The 12,002-nt window shown below is 68.4% G+C and overlaps 3 protein-coding genes across 3 annotated transcripts in view; all 3 read right to left on the bottom strand.

Annotated features, from left to right (window-relative positions):
• Positions 1-1,973: 1,973 nt before the first annotated feature.
• LOC138063962 (uncharacterized) lies at positions 1,974-3,586 on the bottom strand. Its single transcript, XM_068924185.1, has 2 exons — positions 3,423-3,586; positions 1,974-2,767 (listed from the first exon to the last, which is right to left on the bottom strand). Exons 1-2 carry the CDS (start codon positions 3,532-3,534, stop codon positions 1,974-1,976), a joined length of 906 nt encoding a protein of 301 aa, XP_068780286.1. The 5' UTR covers positions 3,535-3,586.
• A 679-nt stretch (positions 3,587-4,265) lies between these two features.
• Positions 4,266-10,163, bottom strand: LOC138063939 (activator of basal transcription 1-like). The gene is made up of 4 exons (XM_068924118.1): positions 10,094-10,163; positions 7,914-8,350; positions 5,838-6,019; positions 4,266-4,661 (listed from the first exon to the last, which is right to left on the bottom strand). Exons 2-4 carry the CDS (start codon positions 8,344-8,346, stop codon positions 4,266-4,268), a joined length of 1,011 nt encoding a protein of 336 aa, XP_068780219.1. The 5' UTR covers positions 8,347-8,350; positions 10,094-10,163.
• A 1,811-nt stretch (positions 10,164-11,974) lies between these two features.
• Positions 11,975-12,002, bottom strand: part of TAFAZZIN (tafazzin, phospholipid-lysophospholipid transacylase) — a 4,654-nt gene continuing 4,626 nt past the window's right edge. The window contains exon 9 of the mRNA XM_068924117.1: positions 11,975-11,997. Within this exon, the coding sequence (XP_068780218.1) occupies positions 11,975-11,997 (23 nt within the window). The remainder of the gene's footprint in view (positions 11,998-12,002) is intronic.

The following is a 12,002-nucleotide window of genomic DNA, read 5'->3' as shown; positions in this document are numbered from 1 at the left end:
TGTTTGTCACCCTAACGGGTGCTCGTGGGTGTCCTCAGCCCCATGTTGTCACCCGAACAGGCGCTCGCGGGTGTCCTCAGGCCTGCTTTGTCATCCTAACAGGCGCTCGCGGGTGTCCTCTGGCCTGTTTTGTCACCCTAACGGGGTCTGGGGGTGCTCGCGGGTGTCCTCAGCCCCATGTTGTCACCCTGACAGGTTCTGAGGGTGCTCGCGGGTGTCCTCAGCCCCGTGTTGTCACCCTAACGGGTGCTCGCGGGTGTCCTCAGCCCCGTGTTGTCACCCTAACGGGGGTCTGGGGGTGCTCGCGGGTGTCCTCAGCCCCGTGTTGTCACCCTAACGGGGGTCTGGGGGTGCTCGCGGGTGTCCTCAGCCCCGTGTTGTCACCCTAACGGGTGCTCGCGGGTGTCCTCAGCCCCGTGTTGTCACCCTAACGGGGGTCTGGGGGTGCTCTTGGAACCCCCCGGCCCCTATTGTCACCCTAACAGGGTCTGGGGGTGCTCGCGGGTGTCCTCACCCCCGTTGTGTCACCCTAACGGGTGTTTGCGGGTGTCCTCAGCCCCATGACGCCTGTGTTGTCACCCTCACCAGGGGCTGGGGGTGTTCGCGGGTCCCCCCCCAGCCCCGTATTGTCACCCCCCAGGGGTCGGGGGGGGGGGTTGTGTCCATCCACCTCCCCCCCCCCAGCCCCTCACCCCGGCGTCGGGCCGCCCCCCCTCCCCCACCCAGAGCTTCTATTTTTGACACTGGAACCGCCCCGCCCCCCGCCCCAAACGGGGGTGCGGCCCCTTTAAGACCCCCCCCCCACACACACCGCTGTTGCGCGGCCCCTTTAAGGGGACCCCCCCCATAGAGCTAGGTGGGGCCCACCGGGGCGCGGCCCCTTTAAGCCCCGCCCCCTCACTCTGCCCCTCCCACGTCTTCCACGGCCCCGCCCCCCCGAGCAATAGGGCCCCTCCCCCCCCCCCCAAACCTTCAATTTGGTTCATTTTTGGGTCTATATATATAATTTTTTTTCCTTTTTTTTTTCTTTTTGGGGGAAAAAAGCTTGAATTTGGGGGGTTTTGGGGGAGGGGAAAACAGAAACGGGTCGTGGCCGGGGGGCGGGGCCACGGGAGGCTCCACCCCCCTCCGGGCCCCGCCCCCTCCCCCTCCCCCCCCGCGCCGCCGCCGCCTTCAGGGAGATTCGCCGCCGAAGCCATAGCCCCGCCCCCTCTCCAGGCCCCGCCCCCCGCCCGTAGCTCCGCCCCCCTCCCCGGAAGAGAGAGAGAGAGAGAGAAGAAACTGCGAGTGGGCTCCGCCCCCCCAGGAACTATTTTTTTTATGTATTAAAAAAGTTTTAAGGAGAAAAAAGAAAAAAAACCATAAAGAAAAAAAAAAAAAACCACCAAAACCGCCCAAAACGAAAAGCCGAGTTGGGGGTCTGCTTCCTCGCCGCGGGGGGAGGGGGGGGGGAAGGGGCCCAGGCTTCCGGCCGGGCTTGGGGGGGGCGGGGGGGGCGGACGCCGGGGCCCCTCCCGGACGCCGGGGCCCCCCGGACGCCTGGGCCCTTTGCAGCATAAGTAGGTCCAGTTCGATGGGGGGAGGGCGACCCGGACGCCTGGGCCCCTCCCGGACGCCTGGGCCCTTTACAGCATAAGTAGGTCGAATTTGATGGGGGGAGGGCGACCCGGACGCCTGGGCCCTTTGCAGTATAAGTAGGTCGAATTTGATGGGGGGAGGGCGACCCGGACGCCTGGGCCCCCCCAGTCGTACAGCCGTATCCAATTCGGGTGGGAGGAGCCAAGAAGCCAGAGGTGCCCGGACGCCTGGGCCCCTCCCGGACGCCTGGGCCCTTTGCAGCATAAGTAGGTCGAATTCGATGGGGTCAGGACGACCCGGACGCCTGGGCCCCTCCCGGACACCTGGGCCCTTTGCAGCATAAGTAGGTCCAGTTCGATGGGGGGAGGGCGACCCGGACGCCTGGGCCCCCCCAGTCATACAGCCGTATCCAATTCGGGTGGGAGGAGCCAGAGGTGCCCGGACGCCTGGGCCCCTCCCGGACGCCTGGGCCCTTTGCAGCATAAGTAGGTCGAATTCGATGGGGTCAGGGCGACCCGGACACCTGGGCCCCCCGGTTGTACAGTTGTATCCAATTTGGGTGGGAGGAGCCAGAGGTGCCCAGACGCCTGGGCCCCTCCCGGACGCCTGGGCCCTTTGCAGTATAAGTAGGTCCAGTTCGATGGGGGGAGGGCGACCCGGACGCCTGGGCCCCCCCAGTCGTACAGCCGTATCCAATTCGGGTGGGAGAAGCCAAGAAGCCAGAGGTGCCCGGACGCCTGGGTCCCTCCCGGACGCCTGGGCCCTTTGCAGCATAAGTAGGTCGAATTCGATGGGGTCAGGACGACCCGGACGCCTGGGCCCTTTGCAGTATAAGTAGGTCCAGTTCGATGGGGGGAGGGTGACCCGGACGCCTGGGCCCCCCGGTCGTACAGCCGTATCCAATTCGGGTGGGAGAAGCCAAGAAGCCAGAGGTGCCCGGACGCCTGGGTCCCTCCCGGACACCTGGGCCCTTTGCAGTATAAGTAGGTCCAGTTCGATGGGGTCAGGACGACCCGGACGCCTGGGCCCCTCCCGGACGCCTGGGCCCTTTGCAGTATAAGTAGGTCCAGTTCGATGGGGGGAGGGCGACCCGGACGCCTGGGCCCCCCGGTCGTACAGCCGTATCCAATTCGGGTGGGAGAAGCCAAGAAGCCAGAGGTGCCCGGACGCCTGGGCCCCTCCCGGACGCCTGGGCCCCCTCCCCGCCCACCTCAGAACGGGCCGTCAGGAGGAAGCGGCGGCGAAGATGCGGCGCAGGAGGCGGCGGCGCCGCTGCTGCTGGGCCGGGGGGGCGGCGGCGGCGGCGCGGCGGCGGCGTTCGGCCTCGGTGGGGCGCTGGGCGAAGGTCCAGGGCCGCTGCGGGGTGTCGGCGCCGGTCGCGGTGTCGGCGGCGGTCGCGGTGTCGGCGCCGGTCGCGGTGTTGCCGGCGGCGGTGTCGGCGGCGTCGCGGGCGGCGAAGCGGCGGGCGCGGGCGGCGTTGCGGGCGTAGGCGGCCCCCCGGCGCTTGGCCCCCGCCGCCTCGGCCCGCCGCCGGCCCCCCGCCGCCGCCCGCTCCTGCGCCAGCCGCTCGCTCAGGTGGGGCCACCGGAAACCCGGCAGGTACTGGGGGGGGGGGGGGAAACCGGTCAGCGGGGCCCAGGCGTCCGGGCCCTGCCCTGAACCCACCTAGCAGGGGCCCAGGCGTCTGGGCCCGCCTCCCTTTCCTCTCCCCCTCCACCCCCAATAAGGCTTCCCGATCTCCTCACAGAAGGGGCCCAGGTGTCCGGGAGGGGCCCAGGCGTCCGGCCGGGCTTGGGGGGGGCGGACGCCGGGGCCCCTCCCGGACGCCGGGGCCCCCCGGACGCCTGGGCCCTTTGCAGCATAAGTAGGTCCAGTTCGATGGGGGGAGGGCGACCCGGATGCCTGGGCCCCTCCCGGACGCCTGGGCCCTTTACAGCATAAGTAGGTCGAATTCATTGGGGTCAGGACGACCCGGACGCCTGGGCCCTTTGCAGTATAAGTAGGTCGAATTTGATGGGGGGAGGGCGACCCGGACGCCTGGGCCCCCCCGGTCGTACAGCCGTATCCAATTCGGGTGGGAGAAGCCAAGAAGCCAGAGGTGCCCGGACGCCTGGGCCCCTCCCGGATGCCTGGGCCCTTTGCAGCATAAGTAGGTCGAATTCGATGGGGTCAGGACGACCCGGACGCCTGGGCCCCTCCCGGACGCCTGGGCCCTTTGCAGTATAAGTAGGGCCAACTCGATGGGGTCAGGACGACCCGGACGCCTGGGCCCCTCCCGGACGCCTGGGCCCTTTGCAGTATAAGTAGGGCCAACTCGATGGGGTCAGGACGACCCGGACGCCTGGGCCCCTCCCGGACGCCTGGGCCCTTTGCAGTATAAGTAGGGCCAACTCGATGGGGTCAGGACGACCCGGACGCCTGGGCCCCCCCCGGTCGTACAGCCGTATCCAATTCGGGTGGGAGGAGCCAGAGGTGCCCAGACGCCTGGGTCCCTCCCGGACGCCTGGGCCCTTTGCAGTATAAGTAGGTCCAGTTCGATGGGGGGAGGGCGACCCGGACGCCTGGGCCCCCCGGTCGTACAGCCGTATCCAATTCGGGTGGGAGAAGCCAAGAAGCCAGAGGTGCCCGGACGCCTGGGCCCCTCCCGGACGCCTGGGCCCCCTCCCCGCCCACCTCAGAACGGGCCGTCAGGAGGAAGCGGCGGCGAAGATGCGGCGCAGGAGGCGGCGGCGCCGCTGCTGCTGGGCCGGGGGGGCGGCGGCGGCGGCGCGGCGGCGGCGTTCGGCCTCGGTGGGGCGCTGGGCGAAGGTCCAGGGCCGCTGCGCGGTGTCGGCGCCGGTCGCGGTGTTGGCGCCGGTCGCGGTGTTGGCGCCGGTCGCGGTGTCGGTGCCGGTTGTGGTGTTGCCGGTCGCGGTGTCGGCGGCGTCGCGGGCGGCGAAGCGGCGGGCGCGGGCGGCGTTGCGGGCGTAGGCGGCCCCCCGGCACTTGGCCCCCGCCGCCTCGGCCCGCCGCCGGCCCCCCGCCGCCGCCCGCTCCTGCGCCAGCCGCTCGCTCAGGTGGGGCCACCGGAAACCCGGCAGGTACTGGGGGGGGGGGGGGAAAACCGGTCAGCGGGGCCCAGGCGTCCGGGCCCTGCCCTGAACCCACCTAGCAGGGGCCCAGGCGTCCGGGCCCGCCTCCCTTTCCTCTCCCCCTCCACCCCCAATAAGGCTTCCCGATCTCACAGAAGGGGCCCAGGTGTCCGGGAGGGGCCCAGGCGTCCGGCAGGGCTTCCCACCCCCCCACCTTCTCCACCCCCAACAACCCCCTCCACAAAGGGGCCCAGGTGTCCGGGGACTACCCCCCCCCCACCACCACCACCACCAAAAGGGGCCCAGGTGTCCGGGATATCTCCTTCCCCCGAGGGGCCCAGGCGTCCGGGGCGCACCTACCCCGAGGGGCCCAGGCGTCCGGGACAGCCCTCCCTGGGGGAAGGGGCCCAGGTGTCCGGGGGAAGGGGCCCAGGTGTCCGGGTGTCCCCCCCCTTCCCCGCAGAGGGGCCCAGGCGTCCGGTCTCCCATCATCCCCCAAAGGGGCCCAGGTGTCCGGGCGCTCCCACCCAGAGGGGCCCAGGCGTCCGGGCGCTCCCCCCTCCCCTACAAGGGGCCCAGGTGTCCGGGTGTCCCCCCCCTTCCCCGCAGAGGAGCCCAGGCGTCCGGTCTCCCATCTTTCCCCAAGGGGCCCAGGTGTCCGGGCTCTCCCACCCAGAGGGGCCCAGGCGTCCGGGCACTCCCACCCAGAGGGGCCCAGGCGTCCGGGGCGCTCCCCCCTCCCCTACAAGGGGCCCAGGTGTCCGGGTGTCCCCCCCCTTCCCCGCAGAGGGGCCCCGGCGTCCGGTCTCCCATCTTTCCCCAAGGGGCCCAGGTGTCCGGGCTCTCCCACCCAGAGGGGCCCAGGCGTCCGGGTGCTCCCACCCAGAGGAGCCCAGGCGTCCGGGCGCTCCCCCCTTCCCGCAGAGGGGCCCCGGCGTCCGGTCTCCCATCTTTCCCCAAGGGGCCCAGGCGTCCGGGCTCTCCCACCCAGAGGGGCCCAGGCGTCCGGGTGCTCCCACCCAGAGGAGCCCAGGCGTCCGGGCGCTCCCCCCTTCCCGCAGAGGGGCCCAGGCGTCCGGTCTCCCATCTTTCCCCAAGGGGCCCAGGTGTCCAGGCTCTCCCACCCAGAGGGGCCCAGGCGTCCGGGCGCTCCCACCCAGAGGGGCCCCGGCGTCCGGGCGCGCCCACCTGGAGGCTCCAGCGCAGGTGGCGCAGGGGCCGGGGCCGGGCGCCCAGGGGGGCCCCGTGCAGCCCCCGCGCCGCCGCCTTGGCCGCCCGCTTGTCCCGAAACTCCACCCAGGCCTCGGCCCAGCCCCGGTGCTGCCGCCGCCGCCGCCGGCCCCCCCCTCCCCGGCGCCCCCCGGCCCGGCCTGCGGGGGGGGGGACACACGTCAGTGCGGGGGGGGGGCTGTGACCTCCCCCCCCCTCCCCCAGGGCACCCAGGACCCCCCATGGGGTCCCAGACCCCCCCCAGGGGCACCCAGGACCCCTCAGACCCCCCCATAGGGCACCCAGGACCCCCCATGGGGTCCCAGACCCCCCCCAGGGGCACCCAGGACCCCCGTATCCTTCCTAGGGCCCCCATATCCCCCCCCAGGACCCCCAGATCCTCCCTAGGACCCCCGTATCCCCCCCCTAGGACCCCCGTATCCCCCCCCGGACCCCCCATAGGGGCACCCAGGACCCCCATATCCCCCCCAGGACCCCCATATCCCCCCCAGGAGCCCCGTATCCCCCCCCAGGACCCCTGTATCCCCCCCAGATCCCCCCCAGGACCCCCCATGGGAGCACCCAGGACCCCTGTATCCCCCCCAGGACCCCCCTAGGGGACACCCAGGACCCCCATATCCCCCCCTAGGACCCCCATGGGGGCACCCAGGACCCCTCAGACCCCCCCTAGGACCCCCGTATCCCCCCCAGGACCCCCCATGGGGGCACCCAGGACCCCCCATATCCCCCCCAGGACCCCCATATCCCCCCTAGGACCCCCCGTACCCCCCCCAGGACACCCGTACCCCCCCCAGGACCCCCCTATCCCCCCCAGGACCCCCCATGGGGGCACCCAGGACCCCCATATCCCCCCTAGGACCCCCATATCCCCCCTAGGACCCCCCGTATCCCCCCCAGGACCCCCCGTACCCCCCCCATGGGGTCCCAGACCCCCCCCAGGGGCACCCAGGACCCCTCAGACCCCCCCATAGGGCACCCAGGACCCCCCATGGGGTCCCAGCCCCCCCCCAGGGGCACCCAGGACCCCTCAGACCCCCCCATAGGGCACCCAGGACCCCCCATGGGGTCCCAGACCCCCCCCAGGGGCACCCAGGACCCCCATATCCCCCCCAGGACCCCCCTAGGGGGCATCCAGGACCCCCAAAGGGCCCCCAAACCCCCCGGGGGGGCACCCAGGACCCCCATATCCCCCCCAAACCCCCCGGGGGGGCACCCAGGACCCCCATATCCCCCCCAAGACCCCCTGGGGGGGCACCCAGGACCCCCATATCCCCCCCTAGGACCCCCATGGGGGCACCCAGGACCCCTCAGACCCCCCCTAGGACCCCCGTATCCCCCCCAGGACCCCCCATGGGGGCACCCAGGACCCCCCATATCCCCCCCAGGACCCCCATATCCCCCCTAGGACCCCCCGTATCCCCCCCAGGACCCCCCATGGGGGCACCCAGGACCCCCATATCCCCCCTAGGACCCCCCGTACCCCCCCCAGGACACCCGTACCCCCCCCAGGACCCCCCTATCCCCCCCAGGACCCCCCATGGGGGCACCCAGGACCCCCATATCCCCCCTAGGACCCCCATATCCCCCCTAGGACCCCCCGTATCCCCCCCAGGACCCCCATATCCCCCCCAGGACCCCTATATCCCCCCCAGGACCCCCCGTACCCCCCCCCAGGACCCCCATATCCCCCCCAGGACCCCCCATGGGGGCACCCCGGACCCCTATATCCCCCCCAAGACCCCCTGGGGGGGCACCCAGGACCCCCATATCCCCCCCAGGAGTCCCGTATCCCCCCCAGGAGCCCCATATCCCCCCCAGGACCCCCATGGGGGCACCCAGTACCCCTCAGACCCCCCCTAGGACCCCCATATCCCCCCTAGGACCCCCCATGGGGGCACCCAGGACCCCCCGTATCCCCCCCTAGGACCCCCATATCCCCCCTAGGACCCCCCGTATCCCCCCCAGGACCCCCCGTATCCCCCCCCAGGACCCCCCGTACCCCCCCGACCCCCCGAGACCCCCGCCCCGGCTCACCGAGGGGCTGCAGGAAGACGCGGCCCAGCTCGCCGTGGGGGGCCAGCAGGAGGCGCAGGTGCCGGGGTCCCAAGCCGGGGGGCAGCTGAGGCAGGTAGAGCACGCCGGGCAGCACCCGCCGGCCCCCGGGGCCTTCCTCCCGGCCCCCCGGCCCGCCTGCCGCCTCCTCCTCCTCCTCCGGGGCGCCTTCCTCGCCCCCGGCGGCGCCCCCTTCCTCCTCCTCCTCTTCCTTCTCCTCCTCCTCCTCCTCCTCTTCCTCCTCCTCCTTCTCCTCCTCTTCCTCTTCCTCCTCCTCCTCTTCCTCCTTCTCCTCTTCTTCTTCCTCTTCCTCTTCCTCTTCCTCCTCCTCCTCTTCCTCCTTCTCCTCTTCTTCTTCCTCTTCCTCTTCCTCCTCCTCTTCCTCGCCCCTCGGGGGCCGCTCGGCCGCTGCCATCGCTCTGGGGGGGGGGGGGAGAGGGTGAAGCGCTCGCTGCCCCCCCCCCAAACGCCCCCGAGACCCCTAAATGCCCCCCCCCATCTCTGAGGACCCCCCCCCATATCCCTCTGGAGTCCCCCAATGCCCTCCCCCCCGAAACCCCCCCGCCAATGTCTCTCTAGACCCCCCCAACGTCTCTCTATACCCCCTAGAGGCCCCCAAACCCCCCAATGTCCCCCTGAAACCCCCCTAGTGTGCCTCTAGGGCCCCCCAGGCCCCCCAATACCCCCCAACACCCCCCTAACCTCCCCCAGGCCCCCCCAACACCCCCCAGAGCCCCCCAACACCCCCCAACCTCCCCCAGGCCCCCCCAACACCCCCCAGAGCCCCCAACACCCCCCAACCTCCCCCAGGCCCCCCCAATACCCCCCCTAACCTCCCCCAACACCCCCCTATCCTCCCCCAACACCCCCCAGAGCCCCCAACACCCCCTTAACCTCCCCCAGGCCCCCCCAACACCCCCCAGAGCCCCCCAACACCCCCCTAACCTCCCCCAACACCCCTCCAGAGCCCCCCAACACCCCCCATCCTCCCCCAACACCCCCCAACACCCCCCCAATACCCCCCAACACCCCCCAGAGCCCCCCAACACCCCCCTAACCTCCCCCAACACCCCCCAACACCCCCCAGAGCCCCCCAACACCCCCCATCCTCCCCCAACACCCCCCTAACCTCCCCCAACACCCCCCAGAGCCCCCCAACACCCCCCTAACCTCCCCCAACACCCCCCAACACCCCCCAGAGCCCCCCAACACCCCCCTAACCTCCCCCAACACCCCCCAGAGCCCCCCAACACCCCCCTAACCTCCCCCAACACCCCCCAACACCCCCCAGAGCCCCCCAACACCCCCCTATCCTCCCTCAACACCCCCCAACACCCCCCAGAGCCACCCAACACCCCCCTAACCTCCCCCAACACCCCCCAACACCCCCCAGAGCCCCCCAACACCCCCCTATCCTCCCCCAATACCCCCCAGAGTCCCCAACCTCCCCCAACACCCCCCTAACCTCCCCCAACACCCCCCAACACCCCCCAGAGCCCCTCAACACCCCCTATCCTCCCCCAACACCCCCCAGAGCCCCCCAACACCCCCCTAACCTCCCCCAACACCCCCCCAACACCCCCCAACACCCCCTATCCTCCCCCAACACCCCCCCAACACCCCCCCGAGCCCCCCAACACCCCCCTATCCTCCCCCAACACCCCCCAACACCCCCCAGAGCCCCCCAACACCCCCCGAACCTCCCGAACACCCCCCAGAGCCCCCAACACCCCCATATCCTCCCCCAACACCCCCCCAACACCCCCCGAACCTCCCCCAACACCCCCCAACACCCCCCAGAGCCCCCCAACACCCCCCATCCTCCCCCGAACCTCCCCCAACACCCCCCAACACCCCCCAGGCCCCCCCAACACCCCCCTAACCTCCCCCAACACCCCCCAACACCCCCCAGGCCCCCCCAACACCCCCCTAACCTCCCCCAACACCCCCCAACACCCCCCAGGCCCCCCCAACACCCCCCTAACCTCCCCCAACACCCCCCAACACCCCCCAGAGCCCCCCAACACCCCCCTATCCTCCCCCAACACCCCCCAACACCCCCCAGGCCCCCCCAACACCCCCCTATCCTCCCCCAACACCCCCCAACACCCAGCTCTCCTGCCCCCCCCCCCCCGTTCCCCCCACGCCGCCGCCTCACGCACCCGCTCGGCAGCCGCCGCTGTCGCAAAAGAGCCGGCAAGCGCGGCGGGGGGGGGCGGGGCCTGGAGCGCCAGGGGGCGGGGCCCGGAGGGCGGCGGGAGCGGAGCGTGGGGGCGTGGCCAGAGCGCGGGGGCGTGGCTAGAAGCGCCGAGCCGAGTCCCGGCGGGGGGCGTGAGCGGAGCGCGGTGGGGGCGTGGCCAGAGCGCGGGGGCGTGGCTATGAGTGCGGAGCCGAGCCCAGCGGGGGTGGGCGTGGCCGGAGCGCTGCCGGAGGGGGCGTGGCCCGGCTGGGCGGGAAAAAGGCGGCGCCGCGTTCGGGCGGGAAACGCGTGCGCGCGGCGGCGCCAACGGCCCCTAACGGCCGTTAACGGCCCCGACGCCAACGGCGCGGCGTCGGCTTGGCGTTTCTGGGCCGGTTTTTAGGCGTTTTTACCTCAGGTTTGCTTCCCCCCCTCCTTCCTGAGCCGTTTTCTCCTCAGCGTTCCCCGCTTTGCCTTTTTTCCCCCCTGTTTTTCTGCTTATTTTTCTCTTTTTGGGGTGTTTTTGTGCTGTTTTGGGCTCTTTTTTTTTCCTCCCCAGTTCTTTCTCTGCTTTTTTAACGGGTGTTTCTCCTCAGTTTTCTTTCTATTTTGCCGCTTTTCCCCTCTTTTTCTCTCCGTTTCCTCCTTCCCTGCGCTTTCCCCCTGCTGCTTTCCCCTCAGCCCCCCCCTTTCCCTTTTCCTCACCGTTTCCCCCCCAAAACGGCTCCGTTTTGGGTCTTTCCCCCTCTGTTTGCTTCCGCTTGTGTTTCCATAATCTTTTTTTTTACTGGTTTTTACCTTTTTTCCCCCTCAGCCCTCCTCCCCTCACCCGGGTTGGGCCCTGGCTCTCCTTCCCCCAGCCCCTTTTCGCCCTTTTTTCCTCAGTATCCCTTTTCTTGCCTTTTTCCCCTCATTTTTTTTTCATTTTCTTCTTAATTGCATCAAGGTTTCCTGGTGGTTTTTTTTTTTTTACATTTTTTCCTTCTGCTTTTTAGTTAATTTTGTGTCTTTTTGCTGCTTCTTCCTTTTTTTCCTGCTGTTTTCCCTTGCTTTTCCTCGTTGCTACTTTTTAGGGTTTTTTCCCCTCTGTTTTCCCCCTTTTTCTTCCACGTTCTTCCTGTTACCTTTTTTCCCCCCATTTTTAATCCATTTTTCCTCTCAATTTGCCCCTTTTGACTCTTTTCCCACCTGTTTTCCCTCAACCCTCGTTTTCCTGAGTCTTTTCCTGCTGCTTTTTCTCTTTATTCTCCCTTTTTTACTCCTTTTTCTCTCTATTTCTCTTTCAACCCTGTGTTTTTTTGCCTGTTTTCCCCCATTTTCCATTTCTCCTTGTTTTTTTAGCCGTGTTCTTTCTTTGCTTTCCTTTTTCCAGCTCTTTTTCCCTTATTTTCTTTCCATAATGCTTTTTATTCCTTTTTTCCTCTTCTCTGTTCTCCTTTTTTTTCTTCTTAGCCCTTTTTGGCCTTTTCCCCCCCGTTTTCCACTCAGCCCTTCTCCTCCCTGTTCCCTATCAGCCTTTTCGCTCTCAGATTTCCCTTTTCCAGCTTTTTCCCTGTTTTTTCTACAATGCTTTTTTTAATCCACTTAGTTTATTTTCTGTTTTGTTTTTTCCATCCTCTTTTTGCCTCTTTTTCCCTATTTTCTGCTTTTCCCTGCTCTTTTTCAGCCCTTTCGCTCTCAGCTTTGTGTTTTCCGCCTCTTTTTCCGTATTTTTTTCTCCCACGATGTTTCTTATCCCTCTTTTTCTTCCGTTCTCACTTTTTGGCTTTTTTCCAGCCCTTTTTTTGCCTGTTTTTCTCTCTGCTTTCCTCTTTTCAGCTCTCTTTCCTTCCTCCCCCCTTCCCCCCCCCCCTTTATCCCTCAGCTACCGCAGAGCCCCCCGGACGCCTGGG

Source organism: Struthio camelus, chromosome 38 (genome assembly GCF_040807025.1).
Source record: "Struthio camelus isolate bStrCam1 chromosome 38, bStrCam1.hap1, whole genome shotgun sequence".
Lineage (NCBI taxonomy): Eukaryota > Metazoa > Chordata > Aves > Struthioniformes > Struthionidae > Struthio > Struthio camelus.
Note: the sequence above shows the minus strand (reverse complement) of the source record. Positions and strands in the feature narration are given on the sequence as shown.

Coding starts and splice junctions, on each gene's coding strand:
- LOC138063962 (XM_068924185.1), bottom strand. CDS start 3,534: ATGAATTCGACCTACTTATGCTGTAAAGGGCCCAGGCGTCCGGGAGGG. Junction 2,768..3,422: donor TTATGCTGCAAAGGGCCCAG/GCGTCCGGGGGG, acceptor GAGGGGGCCCAG/GCGTCCGGGAGGGGCCCAGG.
- LOC138063939 (XM_068924118.1), bottom strand. CDS start 8,346: ATGGCAGCGGCCGAGCGGCCCCCGAGGGGCGAGGAAGAGGAGGAGGAA. Junction 6,020..7,913: donor CGTCTTCCTGCAGCCCCTCG/GTGAGCCGGGGC, acceptor CCCCCCCCGCAG/GCCGGGCCGGGGGGCGCCGG. Junction 4,662..5,837: donor ACCTGCGCTGGAGCCTCCAG/GTGGGCGCGCCC, acceptor CCCCCCCCCCAG/TACCTGCCGGGTTTCCGGTG.